At 41.4% G+C, this 23381-nt stretch overlaps 1 protein-coding gene across 1 annotated transcript in view; it reads right to left on the reverse strand.

Annotated features, from left to right (window-relative positions):
- Positions 1–9558: 9558 nt before the first annotated feature.
- The window catches only part of AGBL1 (AGBL carboxypeptidase 1), a 1225565-nt gene continuing 1211742 nt past the window's right edge, over positions 9559–23381 (reverse strand). Inside the window, exon 23 of the mRNA XM_073569145.1 lies at positions 9559–9880. Within this exon, the coding sequence (XP_073425246.1) occupies positions 9559–9880 (322 nt within the window). The remainder of the gene's footprint in view (positions 9881–23381) is intronic.

Consider the following 23381-nt stretch of genomic DNA (forward strand, 5'->3'; position numbering starts at 1 on the left):
TTAGGACATGGTTAATGTCCTGCTCTCACAGGATTAACTTTTGCCAGCCTCTCTTTGGATCTGGGAGGGGTATTTATACTCACTCCAAACTAGCATTCTCTGTCAGTTATACTGCTGTCCTGGTGTGTCTGACCCCTGGTGTGCGTGTACTCTGCGTTGTTTGTTTGCTTCCCGTGTATGACCCGGCTTGTTCCTTCACTCTGTACTCCGTCTCTCATTTTGGTACCATTGTCTTTTCTGGTTCTGACCTCCTGGCTTGGCTATCGTTACTCCGTTACAGTTTACCCCTATTGTACCGTCTAATGCCCGTTCTGGTTTTCAGATATATTGCTATGTCCTGACTATCCATTCTGTGTAATCCTTTGGTACTGTTTTGCTATCTCGTGCTTTGACCTCAAGTTGATCTGGTTTCTGTCTCTGTCTATGCCCCTTGGTAACATTGTCCTGTAGTTACCTTTCTAGGAGTTTCCCTGCAGCTCCTAGCTCCGTGGAGCTTAGGCCACACCCCAGCAGTCACGTGATTCAGGTCCTGGAGCATGCATTGTCACCACTGCTGCCCACTCCGCAGGTATCTGTGTACTTAGGACATGCGCTCTAGCTCAGTAAGCAAGTGCAGTGCGGTGTTCCTGACACATTGACACATTGAGGTTGTGCAACTGTTCTATTGACACCAACTGTTGGGATTTGTGGTTATGATACATATATATATATATATATATATATATATATATATACAGCTCTGGCAAAAATTAAGAGAGGCACCACATCAAAACCCTGTCATGGGCAGCCCATTCTCCAGACCTGCTCCCCATTTAAAACATATGGAACGTAATCAAGAGGGAGATGGCTAGTCTCAAGCCATCAAACAAAGAAGAACTGATTAAATTTTTGCGCCAGAAGCAGTGTGAAAGCCTGGTGGAAAGCATGCCAAGACGTATGAAAGCTGCGATTAAAAATCATGGTTATTCCACAAAATATTGATTTTTGAACTCTTCCTGAGTTAAAACATTAGTATTGTTGTTTCTAAATGATCATGAACTTGTTTTCTTTGCATTATTTGAGGTCTGAAAGCACTGGGTTTTATTTAAATTTTGACCATTTCTCCTTTTCAGAAAAAACAACAAAATTTATTGTTTGGAAATTCGGAGACATGTTGTCAGAAGTTTATAGACTAAAAGAGCAATTTACATTTTACTCAAAAAAAATATACATATATAGAGAAAAATCAGACAAACTTAACATTTGGAAGTGGCCTCTTAATTTTTGCCAAGACACTATATATATATATATATATATATATATATATGTATATCCTATTGGCATGCACATGTATGTGAGGTGCAACCATTTTCTTTGCCTTATAGCTGATCTTTGAATAAACTTTGTATTTGAGTATTACTTAGTGCTTTTGATCTTTTTTCTTTTCCTTTTGCTATTTATTCTGACAATTTGTTCTGACATATTGAGTAAGTCCGATTCTATGTAGTGCATACTATATTTACCACTAGGTTATCACATTATGTATTATATGTTATAGACATGCAATATTTTCCTCTGCATAATCTATGATATATAGCATACAGTCATAGTTGAAAGTGTTGCCACTTTTGAAATTGTTCCAGAAACTGAAGTATTTCTCCAGGAAAGTTATTGCCAAACAGAAAAAAAATGCAATTTGTACATAATTTCCCACAAAACAGCTGGACAAATAGTTGGCACCTTTCCAAAATTGAGGGTAAACAACTTTGCTTCAAGCCGGTGATGCTCGTTTTAACTCACCTGTGGCATGTGACAGTTGTGGGCAATGTGAAATTCAAACCTGAATCCAGATGGAAAGGGGAGAAGTTGACATAATCTGTGTATTGTATGTTGGCGTGTGCCACACTAAGCATGAAGAACAGAAAGAGGAGCAAAGGACTGTCTGAGGACTTGAGAACCAAAATTGTAGAAAAATATCAACAACCTCAAGGTTACAAGTCCATCTCCAGAGATATTGATGTTCCTTTGTCCACAATGTGCAACATAATCAATAAGTTTACAACTCATGGCACTGTAGCTAATCTTCCTGGACGTGGACAGCAGAGAAAAATTGATGTAAGCTTGCAGCGCAGGATAGTCTGGATGAAAGGTAAGCAGCCTCTTAAGTGCCAAAGAAATTCAAGCTGTCCTGTAGGCTTAGGATGCATCAGTGTCAGCGCAAACTAACCACCATTTGAATTAAATTAAACCTTATGGCAGGAGACGTAGGAGGACCCCACTGGTCACAAAGAGACATAAAAAAGCTAGACTGCAGTTTGCTGAAATATACTTAAGTAAGCCTAAATTCTGGGAACCTGGGAAAGCATCTTGCAGGCAGATTAGACCAAGAGAGAGCATTTTGGTAAAGCCCATAATTCTCCTGTTTACCAAAAATGGAATGAGGCCTACAAAGAAAAGAACACGGTATGTAGATTCAAATTTTTGTAACTGGGAAAATGTAGCCACACTCATGTACAAATATGTCTGCCAAATTATTACAGCTAATTCACAGTGACCGCATCTTGTGACCCCCATCTTTCTTTAGGAGCAGAGGATAATTTGTCTAGCAGTAGTGCGCACAGTGCCAGATTGCAGCACAGGAACCCTACTGATAAAAACTAATAGAAAAAATACCATGATTGTCCAAAATATAAAGTGACTCCTTTTATTCCATGAAATAAGAAAGTTCTGTGTTTTGTTATTAGCTAGTCTATTTCAAGCTTCAGAATAATGTGTTTATGTTGAAACGTCACACTTTTTATATTTGAGTAAAATGGGTCATTTTATTTTTCGACAATTCTGTGATTGCTGCTTTTCTTGGCCTAAGTGGACCAACCATGACATGATCTTGAGATCAATTATTAAAATTAATCAACACATCATAGCATATTTTTATAAAGTTTATTATATTATCATTTTTCATAAGTTAATTGCAAATTGCATTACAACTCGGGTTAGTAGAATAGACGCTAGTTGTAAAATTGATGCATCATTTAGTTTTTACAACGCAATATGAATCCTAAAATGCAATTGTCCCCTGTACACACTAAAGGCCAGCATGTTTGAGATAAAGAACCCTTTGATTTATTTCTTACTGTCCTCATGAAAGCATCACCAGTTTATATTGTCTTCAGCAGCATTACCAACGTCATGAACTTGCAGAAGAATATGTGGCTGTCTCCTCATAAGTGACCGAATGACAGAATGGGGTAGATTTATTAATTCTTATGCACCATATTAATGCTGCACCAGTCTCTGACCATTGTAGCCAGCACCAAACACATTAAAAGCTCCACGGTGGGAAGAATTCTAAGCTTAAAAATCGGGTTCCAAATGTGCTAAAAAAAAACAAGTAGTCAGGAAATCTTGATAAATGACATGTGCTCAGTGGGACTCAGAAGCTCTTTTCAAACACATTTGTATGTGTCCTAAAATCCTGACACATGAATTTCAGAAACACGGCGTTTGGCAAAGCACAATACAGCGCAATACATTTACTGTATGCTAGGAAACCGGTGCAAATAAATGAACAAACAGGCCAGACAGGGATCATAACCAGCGTACTTTATCTGCCCTGTTGAGGACAGAGCAGAATACTGCAGTGCGCAGGCGCCGGACCTCACTGACCTGATCCAGCACCTGCGCACTGCAGTACTCTGCTCTGCCCTCAACAGGGCAGAGAGTGCACCTGCACCGAAGCCTTGATGGGAAGCAAAGAAGAGGATGTCATCGCTACAAGATGGGAGGCACCGGACCGGATTGTGACACCCATCGGACCAAAACCGGACCCGGACCGCCCCTGGGTGAGTATAATCTAACTCCTTTTTCTTCTCTTTCAGGTTACATCAGGGGCTTATGTACAGCATTACAGAAAGCTGTAGATAAGCCCCTGATGGCAGAGTCGGCAACTGATAGCCCAAAAATGGGGTGACAGATTGCCCTTAAGTATTTTGTCCCTATCCTCCATTTACTGCCCTCAAGAAAGAGGAAAGCCTGAACAATATTGATAGATAATTCAGAATTGTAAAAGCACAAGGAGACCAATTGTTTACAAAATTTGTAGTGCCCTTTAAAAGAAGAAAAATCAAAGACATGCCAGAATATTGTACAGAGGAAAACTCTGAATGGACAGCAATCAATAAATTCAAAACTACAGATATATCCAAATCCTCTGTGGAATGGACCCTGAAGCAGATAACATAGCTGTAGCATCTTCTGGAGCACAAAGTTATATAAACAGTTCATTATATCACATACTGCACCTAGAACAATTCAAAGTACAATCCCCAAATAATTTAAAACACAGACTTTTTAGCATGTTTTTGTTTAATAATTTTTTCCCCCCAGACGAGGGACACAATATTCAAGCAGTTTTTCTGATAACAATCTATAATTTTTAATGTAAATTAAAGGGAACCTGTTATGTCCCCAAATGCTATTAAACTGTAGGTATGGTATGGGGCTAATCCACAGGCAAATTACATTCAGAAACTGTGATGCTACCAGGAGAAAATGGACTTTATTCCTCCAGGCAGCTTCTGGCTTTCTATCAGAAAAGCCAACATACAGTAAAAAACTACAGTAAGCACATTGAGGCTGAGTTCACACGTGGCGTTTTTTTTTTGCGTTTCCGCGGCAGTTTTAACCGCGCGATTTTGCCGCGAAAATGCGAAAAATAAGCATCCCATGCATTCCTATGGGATTCCGCAATGCTGTGCTAATGCTGCGGTTTTTACCGCGGCGGAATCGCTTCGCGGTAAAAACCGCAGCATGCTCATTATTTTGCGGAATCGCGGCGATCCCGCACCCATAGGAATGCATTGTTCCGCTTACTTCCCGCATGTGGCTGTGCACACCATGTGGAAAGTAAGCAGAACATTTGCGGATGGTACCCACGGTCCGGAGGAGAGGAGACTGTCCTCCGGGCTTTGGGTACCATATCCCTGTAAAAAATAGAATTTAAAATAAAAAATATTGTTATTCTTACCTTCCGACGTCCCGCGCAGCCTTCCCGCCTCTCTCCACGCTCCCGTTCCTAGTAGTCCTTTGCGAAAATGCCCGCGATGGTGTCCGATCTCACGGGATCGCGAAGTCTCGTGGTAATTACATTTTCGCAAAGGACTACTGGGAACGGATGCGCGGGACGTCGGAGGGTGAGAATAACAGTATTTTTTATTTTTTTTTACATTCTATCTTTTACTACTGATGCTGCATAGGCAGCCTCAGTAGTAAAAAGTTGGTCACACTCGTCAAACACTATGTTTGACGAGTGTGACCAACCTGTCAATCAGTTCTCCCAGCGATGCTACAGATCGCTTGGAGAACGCTAGCATTCTGCAAGCTAATTACGCTTGCAAAATGCTAGCTTTTCCGCGGGAAAATCGCGGGAATTTAAAATGCGATTTTCCCGCGGACTGGAATTCCGGAATTCTCGCGGTAATTTCCGCGAGAGTTCCGGTACGTGTGCACTTAGCCTACCTGTCAGCCGGCTCTGCACTAACACGCTGCAGAGATGGTTGATGCAGTAGCTTTTTACATCTCTTGCTTTTTACATATTGTTACATTACAAGTTGCAACCTCTGTTGAAATATTTTTGTAATCCTATTTGTGTGTGAGGCGTTAATACTAAACTGGTTGGTGAAGTGAGAAAAATATAGGCTTCAAATATATTTATGGGGTCAAATAACTAAGAACTGGCATGTGCATATGTATTTGCTGTTAAGGCCTGTTTCACACTTCGGTTTTTTTGGGTCAGTTATAATCCGCCAAAATGGCGGAAAGCGGATCCGTTGCTAACTGATGTGAACGGATGCCACCGGACCGGTTTTTTTTACGGATCCGCCGAATGAATAATTTTAAAGGAGCCGCTGCCCGGGAAGGAGAGAGAGAATTTTTTTCGTCCGCCAGAAAGGACTTCAGGGTTAAATTTCCACCTGACTTCCTTTCTCCGGGCATGCGCACTGTACAATGCGGATCCTGCAGCAAAAAAAACGTTGCAGGGTCCGTCCAGGCATGTCAGCGTACGCAAAAAAATTTGGCGGATCCGCAAAAAACCGGATCCAACGGATGGCCATCCGTCAAGATCTGCCAGTAATGCAACTCAATGGGGAAAAAAACGGATCTGCCAATAAAAAATGGCGGATCCGTTTTTTTCAAAAACCGGCGGATTTTGACTGATGGTCAAAAACGGAAGTGTGAAACAGGCCTAAGCCCTTAAAAATTTCTGGTGCAACTGTAAGGGGTGCACAAGGACTGGTTTGTTCCACACTTCCCTTGCCCGTGTTTCTACATCCCTGAGAAGCTGGGTACTTTTAATATGTCCCATAATGCTGCTATATTGTGTATTATAATATTGCTATGCTGCGTAATGTGTTGCAAATATATATATATATATATATATATATATATATATATATATATATATTCGTTGCATTGTATTAATGTAGGGAAAGTATAGGATTTAGATTAGCCCACTAGCGGGGACACAATAGAATAGAGTAAGTGAGGAATTAGATAGACCAATAGGATTTAGTTAATTAGGAGGGACCAAATAGGTGTAAGTTTGAGAGCTTCCTGAGTTCAGTTAGTAGGGCTGGGAGCCATTACAGGACAGTTGTGTCCCGAAACATTTACGCTGGGGAGCCCAGCCATTCGGGGCCTATGGGCTGACAGTCACATGGTAGTGGAGGAATACAGGGCAGCATCAAGATGGTAGCAGCTAACTTCGTGGGAACAATCCCAAACGTCCGGGGTTAAACGGACAGGGAACTCCTGAAGCGGGTTGGTCTGGCCAGACACGAAGCTTCAGTACCGAAGGCGACAGTACGACCCTGCGTTATTCCGGGAGGAGTGAGGGACAGCACAGGGAAAGGAAGGGCTATACACTGTGAAGAATCTTGTTTCTGTGACTAACCTGGACGAGCTGAGTAAAGAACTGAGTAAAGTTGTTTTGTTGGAACTGGCTATGGACTCTGACTGTCATTGCATGGCACTTAAAGGAAGAAAGCCCCAGCAGATCGGAGTGGACTCTGATGTGCATGTAAGTGAACCACCAAGTGCACAACAGAAGGGCCAATGTGTTTATGTGACGGAGTGCCAGGGTGTGTCAGAGCAGCCACCATTAGCCAGAACTACCCCCTGGCCTCCGTTACACTAGCAAATACCTTCATAAGTCACTTGCTTAGTGAAAGGAAGTCCACCAGTGCGCAACCTATGTGTCCCATATCTGTCAGTATATACACACCTTTTCTGAAAGGCCACAGAGGCTGCAACACCATTAAGCAATCTGCACCACTAACCAACACCTTACAACAAGACAATGACGGAAAACATACTGGTAAAGTAACACTTAAGTGGTTTAAGTGGAAACGTGTAAATGTTTTGGAGTGGCCTAGTCAAAGCCCAGATCTTAATCCATTTGAGAATCTGTAGTCAGACTTGTAGATCGCTGTTCAACAACTAACCAATTAACTTGAAGGAGCTGGAGCAGTTTTGCCTTGAGGAATGGGCAAAATCCCAGTAGCAAGATGTGGAAAGCTCATAGAGACTTATCCAAATGACTTGCAGTTGTATTTAGCATAAAAGGAGGCTCTGCAAACTAGTGGCTTTATGGGGGTGAATAGTTATGCTTACTGAAGTTTTCAGTTATTTTGTCCTATTTGTTGTTTGCTTCACAATAAAAAGAAAACAAAAGTTGTAGGCATGTCCTGTACATGAACAGATACAAACCCTATAAAAACAGTGAAATTCCAGATTGTGAGGTAGCTAAACATGAAAAATGCCAGGTGGGGGTGAATACTTTTGCAAGCCAATGTAGAGTGCTCACAGTCATCGCTCACTGTACACTGATTGGTGATTGAAGCTGCATTGGCACACTTCTATGTCTGAAAGTCAGAGGCTGCCAGATGGAGGAAAGTGAATTTACTCCTCATAGCGAGGCTTTCAGTGGGCAGCCAGGCAGACTTAGAGCGCTATTACCCTGCAGATTAATCCAATATTTCCAGGTTATAGGCAATCTGTCGGCAAGTTTTGCTCTGCATTCTTAGAGCAGCATGCCACCAACAGATCATGTTTTCTGAATTTCCTTAGTATTAAACACAGGTGATGGAATTCTTGCCGTTCCAGGTAATGCAATTATCTCCTGGGCAACACTAAGGAAATACTGAAAACATGACCTACTGGTGTATCTCGAGAGTCGGAATTGGGAAACACTGATGTAGAGACACAGACCTTGATTCCAGTGATGTGTCGCATACTGGGCTGCTTGCTGTCATTTTGATAAAATTACTGTTTTTGCTGCTGCAGATCTCGTAGTGCTCAGAAAGCTGAGCCATGTATCACCTTACCCACATCACTGAATGATAGCTTTTAGTGTACACTGTACAGTGACAAAAATCTACTAATCAGTGGTGAGGGCAGGGTTACACTGATTATATGACTAGGAGGCACAATGAAGCTATTCCTATAGTAGTCATCTCCTGCTGACAATAGCTGTGTGTTGCTGTTTCAGTAGAATGAGTGTTTTAAGTGATACATTACTGGAATCAGGCTTTCAGTTCCTGCATCTTGCAGCTTTTAGATTACTTAGCAAAAACCTGCTGAAAGATTTCCTTTAATAACATTTCAGGACATGAGAGGTTCCCTTTAGAGTGGTTTTGTAGCCCATTCCTGCTTTGTGCAGGTCTATGATCTTGTCCCTGATATCGTTATAAAGCTTTTTGGTCTTGCCCATGTTGTGGAGGTTACAGTCTGACTGATTAATTGAGCCTATGGACAGGAGACTTTTATAAAGGTGACTATGTAAGACAACTGTCTTTAATGCAGGTAACAATTTGATTAGGAGCATCTAACTGGTCTCTAAGAGCAAGAACTCTTAATGGTTGGTAGGGGATCAAATACTTATTTCTCACTGCAAAATGCAAGTAAATGTATATCATTTATTCAGTGTGATTTTCTGGATTTTATTTTTGATATTCTATCTCTCAATGTTAAAATTAACCTACCCTTAAAATTATAGACGGTTCATGATTTTGTCAGTAGGAAAACTTACAAAATCAGCAAGGGATCAAACAATTATTTCCTTCACTGTATATGATGGCTAAATTGGAAATACAAATGACAAATTTATATATTCAGAACATTCATATCGAAGCACGTGTAAAAAGTATCTATCCACCCCTTGTACAACTCCCTCCACACACATAGGCCCCACACTTGGTATGTCCCTTATCTATCTATCTATCTATCTATCTATCAATCATTTATCTATCTATCTATCTATCAATCATCTATCTAGTAACTATTTATTATCTATCTATCTTTAAGTCTCACTCGGTCTGTGTGTCTCACTATATATTGACCTCACTATTTGTCTCTGCTCAGTTGTCTCTCTGACATAAAGTGCTTTTGACTTTTTGTACTTTACATATAATGTTCAATCAAATATTTGAAGAATCAAACAATTGAACAATAAGAAAGCTTACACTGGCCACAACATTATTATATGGGACTAGCGCCCCAAACCACCAATTCTACAACACATTAATAAAGGTATTGCCCCATTTGTGTTTTGTTGGACTTTTCAAAACTCTGCTCACAAAGTGAGGAAGATGCCTCTGGAGAGCAGCCATATTGTTTTGAGGAAATCGTGAGGGACTTTTTGGAGGGACCAATATACTTGGTGGAGAAAGTCTCCTCCTTCCTATTTGTTTTTGGGGATTGGCCCTTTTGTGCCTCATTTTCTTCCTCGAAAAGTTTTTCTTCTGATTGATCACCCAAATCTGATGCCTCCAGATCTGAGCAGCTATCGGTATTGTAGCTGATCTCTTCTTCACACGGCGGCTCGTCATCGGTTTCGGTGCAGCTGCGAATGAAAGCACGGCAAGAATTAGTGGCGCACACATGATTTAGCATTTCTGATATCAACTTATTTCTAGCACAGCAAAGGGATTAAGCAATTATAGTGTGTAATTACTTAACCATGTAGCAAAGCATATTTTACCTTCTGCACTGGAAGAAGAAAGTTATTACTCTTCTATACTGTAAACTGTTTAACATTTCAGCTTACGCTGTGCTCTATTAAGCAACCAAATTATTCATATTGTACGCTCCTTATATACAGTCACGACCACTTTACGGAGATTTATTTATAATCTACTTGGAAATTGGAAATGCAATTTTTAATTTTCTTCTTGATGATGGTATGCTTCATACTTTGCGCTACATACACACAGGTTCACGTGACCGGGGTCATAGTGTTATAAGGGCCTCTATGTTCCTGTACATGTGTCCCCTTGATAAAGCTGTTAATATCAGATGTGAAACATGCATTGGGGTCCTGTCTCTGCTCTTGTGACAGCCTGGTTTCCCCCTGAACCCATGGTAAGTGATGCACTGCTCCATATTTATACTTATTAGGGTCCACTTGGTTCTTATATTATTCTTTGTGACTTTGACGGTGCATATCTTTACCGTGCCTTACACATAGGCTTTTTTTGGGTTGATGGATTAACCTCCGGCTTGCTTTTTCACATTTATTCTTGATACCTGATTGTTATTTGAGTTTTATGATCACAGTTTTGTACAAACAATAAAGTATTTATATGCATTCATAACATCCCTCTCCTCCAGTTTTTCTATGCGCACAGTAATGAAGAATTTACTAAAGGTCATCTGGATGGATGATATTTATACAGCTTTTTGTTAGTTAGAGTGTTCATTGTCCATAAAGGTGTTTTCTCACGGTCGTTTTTTCCGCATGAAACAAGCATCGGTTAACAATAAAGCAAAGTAGATCGGTGCTAATTCAGCTCCAATTCCATTGGCATTATATGATCATACAATGGTTGGTGCAATCGGTAATTTTCATGCGGTATCATTGTCGGCAGCATGTCCATGTTAACACATATAAAAGTTTTAATGTCTGTATATAAGATGCTGATAATGAGAAACAAGCATTTGATTGTAAAGGGAATCAACCCTTCTAGGCCATCTATGTGGTCATGTAGGTCAATAAAATGATACCTTGATATCTGCAATCCTTCGTCTTATTCCAGAGAAATCCATGTTATTTGTATATGTAAATTAGCTGTAAAGATCTATGGGCTGGACCCTGGTCTGCATGAGAATCTGCCTCCAGAGATTATTTTAAATATTAGGAGGCATTACCAGTGCGAGACATGCAACTAACATAGAACAATAGAATTGAGTTTTCTCTTCTTAAAAACTAATTTGCTGCAGCTCTCACAGCTCTGCTGTAATGCAAAATATGTCTGCCTGTGAGCTGGAAGCTGAGAGGAACCTGCAGATGAGTCAGGTATAATCACACACAGCTCTGCAGTGAGATCAGGAGAGCAGAGTGCGGCCATTACACATCACACTGGTAAACATTATACATCACATTGGTAACAACTCCTTTTATTTATAATAATCTCTGGAGGCAGATTCTCAGGGAAATCTGTGTCCGGCACATAGCCTGGAACACCTACTTTATTCCAGAGAAATCCACATTTTATTCAGCTTCCAATGACCTGTGTGCACATACAGACAGCTTAAAAGGGTTGACCCTTCTCAAAAATTCCCTTTATTTTATCAGTGGACATATTTAAAGGGAACATAGGTTTTGAAACAACAATCAGACATGTAAATGGATCTTAACCCCTTCACTACCAAGGGTGGTTTGCACGTTAACTCCCGGACCAATTTTTACAATTCTGACCACTGTCCCTTTATGAGGTAATAACTCTGAAACGCTTCCATAGATCCTGGTGATTCTGACACTGTTTTCTCGTGACATATTGTACATCATGATAGTGGTAAAATTTCATTCAAATAACTTGCATATATTTGTGAAAAAAATGGAAATTTAGCGAAAATGTTTAAAATTTCGCAATTTTCCAACTTTGAATTTTTATGCCCTTAAATCACAGAGATACAGCACAAAAAAAACTTGATAAGTAACATTTCTCACATGTTTACTTTACATCAGCACAATTTTGGAAGCAAAATTTTTTTGTTAGGAAGTTATAAGGGTTAAAAATTGACCAGCGATTTCTCATTTTTGCAACACCATTTTATTTTTACCGACCACATCACATTTGAAGCCACTTTGCGGGGTCTATATGATAGAAAATACCCAAAAGTGACACCATTCTAAAAACTGCACCCCTTAATGTGCTCAAAACCACATTCAAGAAGTTTATTAACCCTTTAGGTGCGTCACAGGAACTTATCTAGATATGTGGTGAGAACTTTGAACCCACAAGGGCTTCACAGAAGTTTATAACGTACAGCGGTACAATTAAAAAATCATATTTTTTCCACAAAAATGATCTTTTCACCCACAATTTTTATTTTCCCAAGGGTAACAGGACCCTAAAAGTTATTGTGCAATTTGTTATGAGTATGCTGATACCCCACATGTGGGGGTTAACCTCTATTTGGGCACATGGCAGCGCTCAGAAGGGAAGTAGCACCATTTGACGGTTTTGGCTGGAATTCAGATCGGACACCATGTCGCGATTGGAAAACCCCTGATGTACTAAAACAGTGGAAACCCCCCACAAATGACACCATTTTGGAAACTAGACCCCCCCAAGGAACTTATCTAGATGTGTGGTGAGAACTTTGAACCCCCCAGTGCTTCACAGAAGTTTATAATGCCTGGGCGTGAAAATAAAAAAATCGTATTTTTTCCACAAACATGATCTTTTAGTCACCAATTTTTTTTATTTTCCCAAGGGTACCAGGAGAAATTGGACCACAAAAGTTGTTGTCCAATTTGTCCTGAGTACGCTGATACCTCATATGTGGGAGAAAACTACTGTATGGGCACACGTCGGGGCTCGGAAGGGAAGTAGTGACGTTTTGGAATGCAGACTTTGATGGAATGGTCTGCGGGTGTCATGTTGGATTGGAGAGCCCATGATGTACCTAAACAGTGGAAACCCCCCACAAGTGACCCCATTTTGGAAACTAGATCCCCTAAGGAACTTATCTAGATGTGTGGTGAGTAGTGTTGAGCTTTCCGATACCGCAAGTATCGGGTATCAGCCGATATTTGCCGTATCGGAATTCCGATGCAGAGTACCGATACTTTTTTCGTATCGGATACCGGAATCGGAAGTCCAAAATGCAATGAGCCACAAAAGTGGCTCTGATTGGCTGCCGAAATGACGTCATCATGATGCGCTGTCTGTGCGCATCATGATGCGCCGTCAGTTCGGGCCTTCGGGGGGGCTGTGCCGACTGTCCGGGGGTCTGTATCGGCCTGCCGGTGGTCTGTGCAGGCTCCGGTGGTCTGTGCCGGCCTGCCGGGGGGCTGTGCCGGCCTGCCGGTGGTCTGTGCAGGCTCCGGGGGTCTGTGCAGGCATTGTCCGATGGGACTACAAGTCCCATCGGGCGATGCCTGCTACCATGACAGTGATTGACACATTAGCCAATGATGGGACAGTAGTAGTCCCATCATCCGGCTAATGTGTTGAATGTAAAAAAAAAAAAAATTACATGCTACATACATGCTACATACATACAACATGCATACTACATATATACTACATGCAACATGCATACTACATACATGCTACATACTACATGCATGCTACATACATGCTACATACTACATACATGCTACATACATACTACATATATACTACATGCATGCAACATACATACTACATGCATGCAACATACATACTACATATATACTACATGCATGCAACATACATACAACATATATACTACATGCATGCAACATGCATACTACATATATACTACATGTAACATACATACTACATATATACTACATGCAACATGCATACTACACACATGCTACATACTACATACATGCTACATACATACTACATATATACTACATGCATGCAACATATATACTACATATATACTGCATGCATGCAACATGCATACTACATATATTCTAGATGTAACATACATAATACATATATACTACATGCAACATGCATACTACATACATGCTACATACTACATGCATGCTACATACTACATACATGCTACATACATACTACATACATAATACATATATACTACATGCATGCAACATGCATACTACATATATACTATATATACTACATGTAACATACATACTACATATATACTACATGCTACATACATGCAACATACACACTACATGCTACATACATACTACATACATGCTACATACATACACACTACATGCTACATACATGCAACATACATACTACATACATGCTACATACATACTACATACATACCACATGCATGCAACATGCATACTACATATATACTGCATATATACTACATGCATGCAACATACATATATACTACATACAATACATACATATAGACATACAGTACATTTAACATAGAGTACATACTTACCGTCACTTGTCACTTTGATCCCCGAAGCCATTGTCACCTGAGGGATAAATATCAAAATAAAAAAACACCAATATACTTACCCCGATCCGCAGAAGTCCACGAGGGTCCCACGTCCATCTTGCGTGGAGAACAGCAGCATCAGCTGATGCTACCGTTCTCTACCAGCTCCAGGAATACAATGACGGAAGGTAGGTATCCTTCCGCACTGTATTCCTCCACCACTTTAAAAAACAAAAAAAAAAGTCCCTAGTCTCACTTTATGCCATTGCTGCGTGGGAAATTCTGCACAGACCACCGGCAGGCCGGCACAGACCACCGGCAGGCCGGCACAGACCCCCGGAGCCTGCTCAGACCACCGGCAGGCCATCACAGCCCCCCGGCAGGCCGGCACAGACCACCGGAGCCTGCACAGACCCCCTGGCAGGCCGGCACAGCCCCCCGAAAGGCCCATACAGACCCCAGAGAGGCTGTACAAGGCAAAAATAGGGTTTTTCTTATTCCGATACCGGAAGTCCCATAGACTTGAATGGGACTTCCGGTATCGGAATCGGCGATACCGATACTTTTTTTTAAGATCAGCCGATCCATTCCGATCCGATATTTTCAAGTATCGGCTGGTATCGCTCAACTCTAGTGGTGAGCACTTTGAACCCCCAAGGGCTTCACAGAAGTTTATAATGCCCGGGCATGAAAATAAAAAAAATCGTATTTTTTCCACAAACATGATCAATTAGTCCCCAATTTTTTCATTTTCCCAAGGGTACCAGGAGAAATTGGACCCCAAAAGTTGTTGTCCAATTTGTCCTGAGTATGCTGATACTTCATATGTGGGAGAAAACTACTGTATGGGCACACGTCGGGTCTCGAAAGGGAAGTAGTGATGTTTTGGAATGCAGACTTTGATGGAATGGTCTGCGGGTGTCATGTGCGTTTGGAGAGCCCCTGATGTACCAAAACTATTGAAACTCCCCACAAGTGACCCCATTTTGGAAACTAGACCCCCCACTGAACTTATCTAGATGTGTGGTGAGCACTTTGAACCCCCAAGTGATTCACAGAAGTTTATATCGCCTGGGCGTGAAAATAAAAAAATCTTTTTTTTCCACAGAAATTATATTTTTGCCCCCAATTTTTTATTTTCCTAAGGGTAACAGGAGAAATTGGACCCCAAAAGTTGTTTTGCAATTTATCCTGAGTAGGCTGATACCCTATATGTGGGGGTAAAACACTGTTTGGGCGCATGGCAGAGCTTGGAAGGGAAGGAGCACCATTTGACTTTTTCAACGCAGAATTGGCCGGAATTGAGATCCGATGCCATGTTGCATTTGGAGAGCACCTGATGTGCCCAAACAGTGGAAACCCCCAATTATAACTACAACCCCAACACACCCCTAACCCTAATCTCAGCCCCTGCCCTAACCCTAATGGGAAAATGGAAATAAATACATTTTCTTTTAATTTTATTATTTTTTGCTAAGGGGGTGATAACGGGGGGTTTGATTTACGATTTATGACGGTTTTTATATTTGGCAGCTGTCGCATGCTAAAAGACGCTTTTTATTGTAAAAATAGTTTTTGCATCACCACATATTGAGAGCTATAATTTTTCTGTATTTTGAGCCACCGAGTCATGTGAGGTCTTATTTTTTGCGGGACGAGTGGACGTTTTTATTGGTATCATTTTCGGGCACGTGACATTTTTTGATTGCTTTTTATTCTGATTTTTGGGATGCAGAATGAACAAAAACCAGCGTTTCATGAATTTCTTTTGGGGGGGCGCATTTACACCGTTCCGCATGCGGTAAATTGATAAAGCGGTATTATTCTTCGGGTCGGTACAGTTACAGCGATAACTCATTTAGGTCGTTTTTTATGTTTTGGCGGTTTTATGAAATGAAAACTATTGTATATAAAAAATAATTATTTTTGCATCGCTTTATTCTGCGAGCTATAACTTTTTTATTTTTTTGCTGATGATGCTGTATGGCAGCTCATTTTTTGTGGGACACGATGACGTTTTCAGCGGTACCATGGATATTTATATGTGTCTTTTTGATTGCGCGTTATTGCACTTTTTGTTCGGCGGTATGATAATAAATCATTATTTTTTGCTTCGCTATTTATTTTTAATTTTTAAGGGGTTCACTAAAGGGGTTAATTAATGGGACAGTTTTATAGGGCAGATCTTTACAGATGCGGCGATACCAAATATGTGTACTTTTATTGTTTTTTTTATTTCCAAAAAATGAATTTATTTGGGAAATTTTTTTTTTCTAATTTATTTAGTGACTTTTAAAAAATTATTTTTACACTTTTTTTTTTAACTTTATTAGGTTGTCCAAGGGGGGACATCACTATCCTGTGACAGATCGCTGATCTGTCACATCACAGATCAGCAATCTGTCACAGGCATAGATGCAGACTTCCTCATGCCTGCGCTTTGCAGGCACTGAGGATGTCAGCTCCCCGTCGCCATCTTGGATCCGGGGACCTGTAGGGAAAGAAACCCCCGCAGCAGCGCTGCACATTGCGCTGCGGTGGGGGGCTCAGGGAAGCACGGAGGGGGCCCCCTCCCTGCAGATGCTTCCCTTTAATCCCCGGTACACCGCGATCGTGTTTGATCACGGTGTGCAAGGGGTTAACGTGTCAGGGGCGGTCCGTGACTGCCCCTGACACATTGTGCCGGGTGTCAGCTGTGATAATCAGCTGACACCCGGCCGCGATCAGCGGCGCTCACAACGTGGGCGCCGCTGATCGCTATGACGTAATATTTCGTCCATAAGACTTAGGGCCCAGGTCACATGGATGGAATATTCCATCCAATGTAGGAAAGGGGTTAAAGGGAGCCTGTCATGTTGAAAATATTATCTGATCTATAGGCAGAATGTTACAGAGCAAGAAGAGCTAATCAAATTCATATGCATTTTTGTGAGAAAAACTTTAGTAATACTTATATTGTATTAATTAAATTCTCTGGTGATTATTCATATATGAGTCCAGTGGGCGGTACTATTCAGAGATAATGCATGTAGAGATAGCTCTCAATCACTGAGTAGGAACACCCAGTGGACGAGCACTAAGGATTTCAAGGCATAAAATACAAATTATATTGAAACTTTTCAGTATGTGATATCATTTTGCTCTGCTTATTTTCAATACCATGTGGTCCACAGATTGATTTGCTTATACAATGTGACAAAATCCCTTTAAATCAAATGTAACTAGTAAAAGAAATACTCTTACAAGGAGCATTGAGCTTTGTGGAAATAATTCCTTACTGCCTCTGTAGACCACATCGTAATCTTAGCAATAGATCATTGCATGCATTCAAAGTACAATACCCAATATGGAACTGAACTCCACAGTAACACTGGTCTTTGGCTATTATTTCATTATCATATAGCAGGTACAGTCATTCATTTTCATTATCTTTTTCAATCTAAACCTGAACTTTGCATAAACAAAATATCTCTTCTCCTTGCCATTTTAAACTCTTTTATACATCAATTTCAAATTTGATTAAGGTCTGTAAGAAAAGTACAATTTCTTTGATATTTTTGATATTTTTCTTAAAATCATGCTGTACCTGAATGTGGCTCTAAAGCTAGAAAATGTTTCAAAGTTGCACCTGCTGACTCTCTATCATGTGTGTCAAATGTATTGTCTTAGGTGGCGAATCTTACAACAATCATTGCTTGGTCATTTTCTTTGTAGCTGCATCATCACATCATCATCACTGCCAACTTGAGACATATCAACAACACCACAACACCACTGTGTACAGTACATGTGCACTTTTACTGTGTGCAGGGAATCCAATCAGGGCATTACTACCCTTACTTACACGGTGACTAGAAGCGAGGACGGCTTTTAGCTTCTGCTCACCAGGACCCAGGGTCAGGATTCTGCCCATTTAATAATTTAAGGTGCATCCTCAGGCGCACATTCAGTTGATATCTATTGCCGTGCAGGAAATCACCGGCTTCCTCCACTCCAACAGTTAACAGCCGTTTGTCAATCAGAGGTTGGCAGCTCACATCAGAGCGCATGTAGCGAGCGTATGATGTCATAGCCATGTGCCAGCACTTCCATGCTTCAAATGTATCAGGGAGAGGGTGCTGCTGGACTGCAGCCAGGTAAGAAGAAACTTTTTTTCTTTTGTACTTAAAGCTGACATATGGGGCCTGGATGGAGACACCCAGACAGGATGTGTGACACCTGACAGCTGGATGGATGACTCCTTGGGGCATGATGGATGACACCTGGGGGCAGGATGGAGATCACACCTAGGGCAGGATGGAGTCGGAGACAAAACCTGAGGGTAGGATGTAGATGGCGGCACCAGGGAACAGGATGTAGATGACACCTGGGGCCAGGATGGAGAAAGCACCTGGGGCCAGGATGGAGACAGCACCTGGGGCCAGGATGGAGACAGCACCTGGGGCCAGGATGGAGACAATACCTGGTGACAGGATGGAGACGACACCTGGGTTCAGTATGGAGACTACACCAGGGGGCAGGATGGAGACTACACCAGGGGGCAGGATGGAGATGACACCTCGGGGAAGGATGGAGATGAAACCTCGGGTCAGGATGGATGACACCTGGGGCAGAGTAGATGACACTTGGGGCAGGATGGAGATGACACCTGGGGCCAGGATGGAGATGACACCTGGGGCCAGGATGGAGATGACACCTGGTGCCAGGAAGGACATGACTCCTGGGGCCAAGATGGAGACCACCTGAGGGTAGGATGGCTGACTGTTGTGAGTTCATTTTCCCCTTCGTCACTGAGGTCTGGTGAACTCCCTATTCTGGTAAAGGAAGGTAATGAGCCTGATTATCAGGCACCTGAGTCTAATGATGATGACTGGCTGAGTGGAGTCACGGACTGGATATAAGGCTGCCGACGCCCTTCTGCCCTGCGGGTGATTTCTCTGTGGACTTCTAGGAAACCAGTCTGATTCCTGCTCCTCTAAAGCTACGTTTTCTGCTTTTAGCATTTGTGTTTTGTTTTTGTTTGCCTTGCTTTTCTGGATTCTGCCATTCCCTGCTGGGGTGAGCTGATTCTTCTTTTGCCTGTTGCTCTGTCTTCAGAATATTCCTGAGTACTGACATAGTCTTTTTGAAGCCTAGCGTCTTCAGGGCCTTTTTCACTGTCAGTCTGTTGGCTCTTATTTTCATAGGGTTTTTCACGGATTGCAGACAGCAGCCTTCCTGTCCTTTCCTATCTAGTTAGCTTGGGCCCCGTCTTTGCTCAGTCTATCTTTCTGTCTGTGTTGTGTTCTTTCTTCTTGCTTCACCGTAATTATATGTGGGGGGCTGCCTTTTGCTTTGGGGTCTGCTCTGGGGCAGTTTAGATTTCCCTTTCTGTCTTTAGGCTATTTAATTCTCCAGCTGTGATCGAGGGGTCTAGGGCATCGTAGGAACCCCCCACGGCTACTGCTAGTTGTGTTGATAGGTTCAGGGGTCTGCAATCCGATTGCTGCCAACCTCTCTGGTTTTCTGGACTTAGCTAGCATTTCTGTTTTCATAGAATCATAGAATCATAGAATCGTAGAGTTGGAAGGGACCTCCTGGGCCATCTGGTCCAACCCCCTGCTCAAAGCAGGATTCGCTAAATCATCCCAGTTAGATGTCTGTCCAGCCTCTGTTTGAAGACTTCCATTGAAGGAGAACTCACCACTTCTCATGGCAGCCTGTTCCACTCATTGATCACTCTAACTGTCAAAAAGTTTTTTCTAATATCTAATCTGTGTCTCCTCCCATTCAGCTTCATCCCATTGCTTCTAGTCTTTCCTTGTGCAAATGAGAATAAAGTTGATCCTTCTACAATGTGACAGCCCTTTAGATATTTGTAGACAGCTATTAAGTCTCCTCTCAGTCTTCTCTTTTGCAAACTAAACATTCCCAAATCCTGCAACCTTTCCTCATAAGACAGGGTTTGCAGACCGGTCACCATTCTGGTCGCTCTTTTCTGAACTTGCTCCAGTTTGTTGATGTCTTTTTTAAAATGTGGTGCCCAAAATTGGACACAATATTCCAGATGAGGTCTGACCAAAGAGGAGTAGAGGGAAATAATTACTTCACGTGATCTAGACTGTATGCTTCTGTTAATACATCCTAGAATTGCATTTGCCTTTTTTGCTGCTGCATCACACTGTTGACTCATATTCAGTCTGTGATCTATTAGTATACCCAAGTCTTTTTCACATGTGCTGTCACTTAGCCCTATTCTTCCCATTCTATATATGCTTTTTTCATTTTTATTGCCCAGATGTAGTACTTTGCATTTCTCCCTGTTAAAAACCATTCTGTTAGTTGCTGCCCACTTCTCCAGTTTATTTAAATCTTTTTGAATCCTCTCTCTCTCTTCTCTAGTATTAGCTATCCCTCCTAGCTTTGTGTCATCAGCAAATTTAATAAGTTTACCCTCAATTCCTTCATCTAAATCGTTGATAAAGATGTTGAACAATACAGGGCCCAGGACAGAGCCCTGTGGTACCCCACTTGAGACATTCTTCCAACTGGATGTGCAGCCATTTACGACCACTCTTTGGGTCCGATCACTAAGCCAGTTATGAATCCACCTAACAGTTGCCTTGTCCATTCCATACTTAGTCATTTTTTCAATAAGGATTGTATGAGAGACTTTGTCAAATGCTTTGCTGAAGTCAAGATATACTATATCTACAGCATTTCCTTGATCCACCCAATCAGTAATACCATCATAGAAGGAAATTAAATTAGTCTGACATGACTTATTAGTTACAAACCCATGCTGACTCTGTTTAATCACTTCATTCTTATCCAGGTATTGACATACATGTTGTTTAATAATTTGTTCAAAGATCTTTCCTGGTATAGAAGTCAGACTCACCGGCCTATAGTTGCCTGGGTCCACCTTCTTCCCCTTTTTGAAGATAGGAACAACATTTGCTCTTCTCCAGTCTTCTGGCACTTCTCCTGTTCTCCAAGAATTTTCAAAGATTATGGAGAGGGGTTCAAAAATTTCTTCTGCTATCTCCTTCAGTACTCTGGGGTGTAATTCATCTGGACCTGGAGACTTGAATACATTTAGGTTAGCTAAGTGTTTCCTCACTATCATTCTGTTTATAGATATCCTGGATTCTTCTATTCCCTTAATAGGACAGTGAATAACAGTTGATGTTACATTTCCTTTCTGAGAGAAAACAGATGCAAAATAGGAATTTAAAAGTTCAGCCTTCTCAACATCCTGTCTTACCATTTCATCATTTTCATCCTGTAAAAATCCTATAGCATCTTTGACTTTTCTTTTACTTTTGACATATCCCCAAAATCCTTTATTATTGCTTTTGACATCTCTTGCAAGCCTCAATTCATTTTCAGCTTTAGATAATCTGATTTGTGCCTTGCAGGTTCTGCAGACAGCATTATATTCTTCTTTAGATATGCCTCCTTCTTTCCATTTTATAAACATTTTTTGCTTCCTTTTTAGCATGTGCTTAAGTTCTGTGTTCATCCATCCTGGTTTCCTTAAATGCTTCCTATTCTTCCCTCTTTTTGGAATTGTTAACAACTGTGCTTTGAGAATTTCATTTTTCAAGATTTCCCATCCTTCCTGGACATTTTTGTCTTTAAGGATATCCAGCCATTGGATCCCTCCAATTCTCTTTCTGAATCCCTTAAAATCTGTCTTTCTGAAATCTAACCTTGACGTCTGAGTCTTCACAGGTCTTCCGCCTCTAGTTATCCAAAATTCTAAAATAGCATGGTCGCTACCTCCTAGGGTCCCAGCCACTTTTACCTCCTCAACCATTTCCTCCCTGTTTATAAGGATTAGATCCAAGGTAGCAGTTCCCCTTGTTTTCTCCTTTACCTTTTGGAAGATAAAGTTGTCAGCAAGAGAGGATAAGAATTTCCTTGACCTGTTAGTTTTGCCTGAGAGAGATTCCCAACAAATGTCTGGATAGTTGAAATCTCCCATGACAACTATGTCATATTTTTTGGAGAACTTGGCCATTTGATGCATAAAGAGTTCATCCATATCTTCAGCTTGCACAGGCGGCCTGTAGTAAATGCCTACAATGGTGTCCTTTCCATTGTTCTGTCCTTGTATTCTTACCCAAACAGTTTCCACAGAACTCCCAGTCTCTGAAGCTTCAATCTCTGTGCAGATATACGCATTTCTAACATACAATGCGACACCCCCTCCTCGTTTATCAAGTCTGTTTCTTGCAAATAAGTTGTATCCTTCTAGTCTTGTATTCCAATCATGTGTATTGTCCCACCAAGTTTCAGTGATTCCAATGACATCATATTTCTTTTCCTGTGTTAGTAGTTCCAATTCTCCTTGTTTGTTGCCCATGCTTTGTGCATTAGTATAGAAACATTTTAGTTTGTGATTGGTTTCTCTTTCTCCAATATTTTTTTTAATTAGATTCTTTCGTCTTTGTTCTTCCTTTCCACTTCTAATAGCAGAGTTCTCAGTAGCATTTGTCAGGTGTATGGCTTTTTCTGGTCTTTTGCTTCCCTTCCCATGTTGTTCTAGTTTAAAGCTCTCCTTACAAGTGTAGCAAGGCGACTTCCAAATACCTGCTTTCCAGTCTTCGTAAGGTGCACCCCATCTCTAGCAAGTAGTCCATCGTATAAGTAGTTCACTCCGTGATCCAGAAATCCAAATCGTTGCTGACGGCACCATCGACGTAGCCAGTTGTTCACCTGCAGAATCTTATTCCACCTCCTTGTTCCATGGCCATCCACTGGGAGGATGGAAGAGAAGACCACCTGCGCTGCCAGTTCTTTCACTTTCTTGCCTAAGTCTTCAAAGTCTCTGCAGATGGTTTCCAGGTCGTTTCTTGCGGTGTCATTTGTCCCCACATGTAGTAGCAGGAATGGGTAGTCATCTGTAGGTCTGAAGAGTCCTGATATCCTGTCAGACACATCTTTAATTTTTGCACCTGGAAGACAGCACATTTCTCTTGAAG

Source organism: Dendrobates tinctorius, unplaced genomic scaffold, assembly GCF_039654945.1.
Source record: "Dendrobates tinctorius isolate UK_male_01 unplaced genomic scaffold, ASM3965494v1 ptg000022l, whole genome shotgun sequence".
Taxonomy (NCBI): Eukaryota; Metazoa; Chordata; class Amphibia; order Anura; family Dendrobatidae; genus Dendrobates; species Dendrobates tinctorius.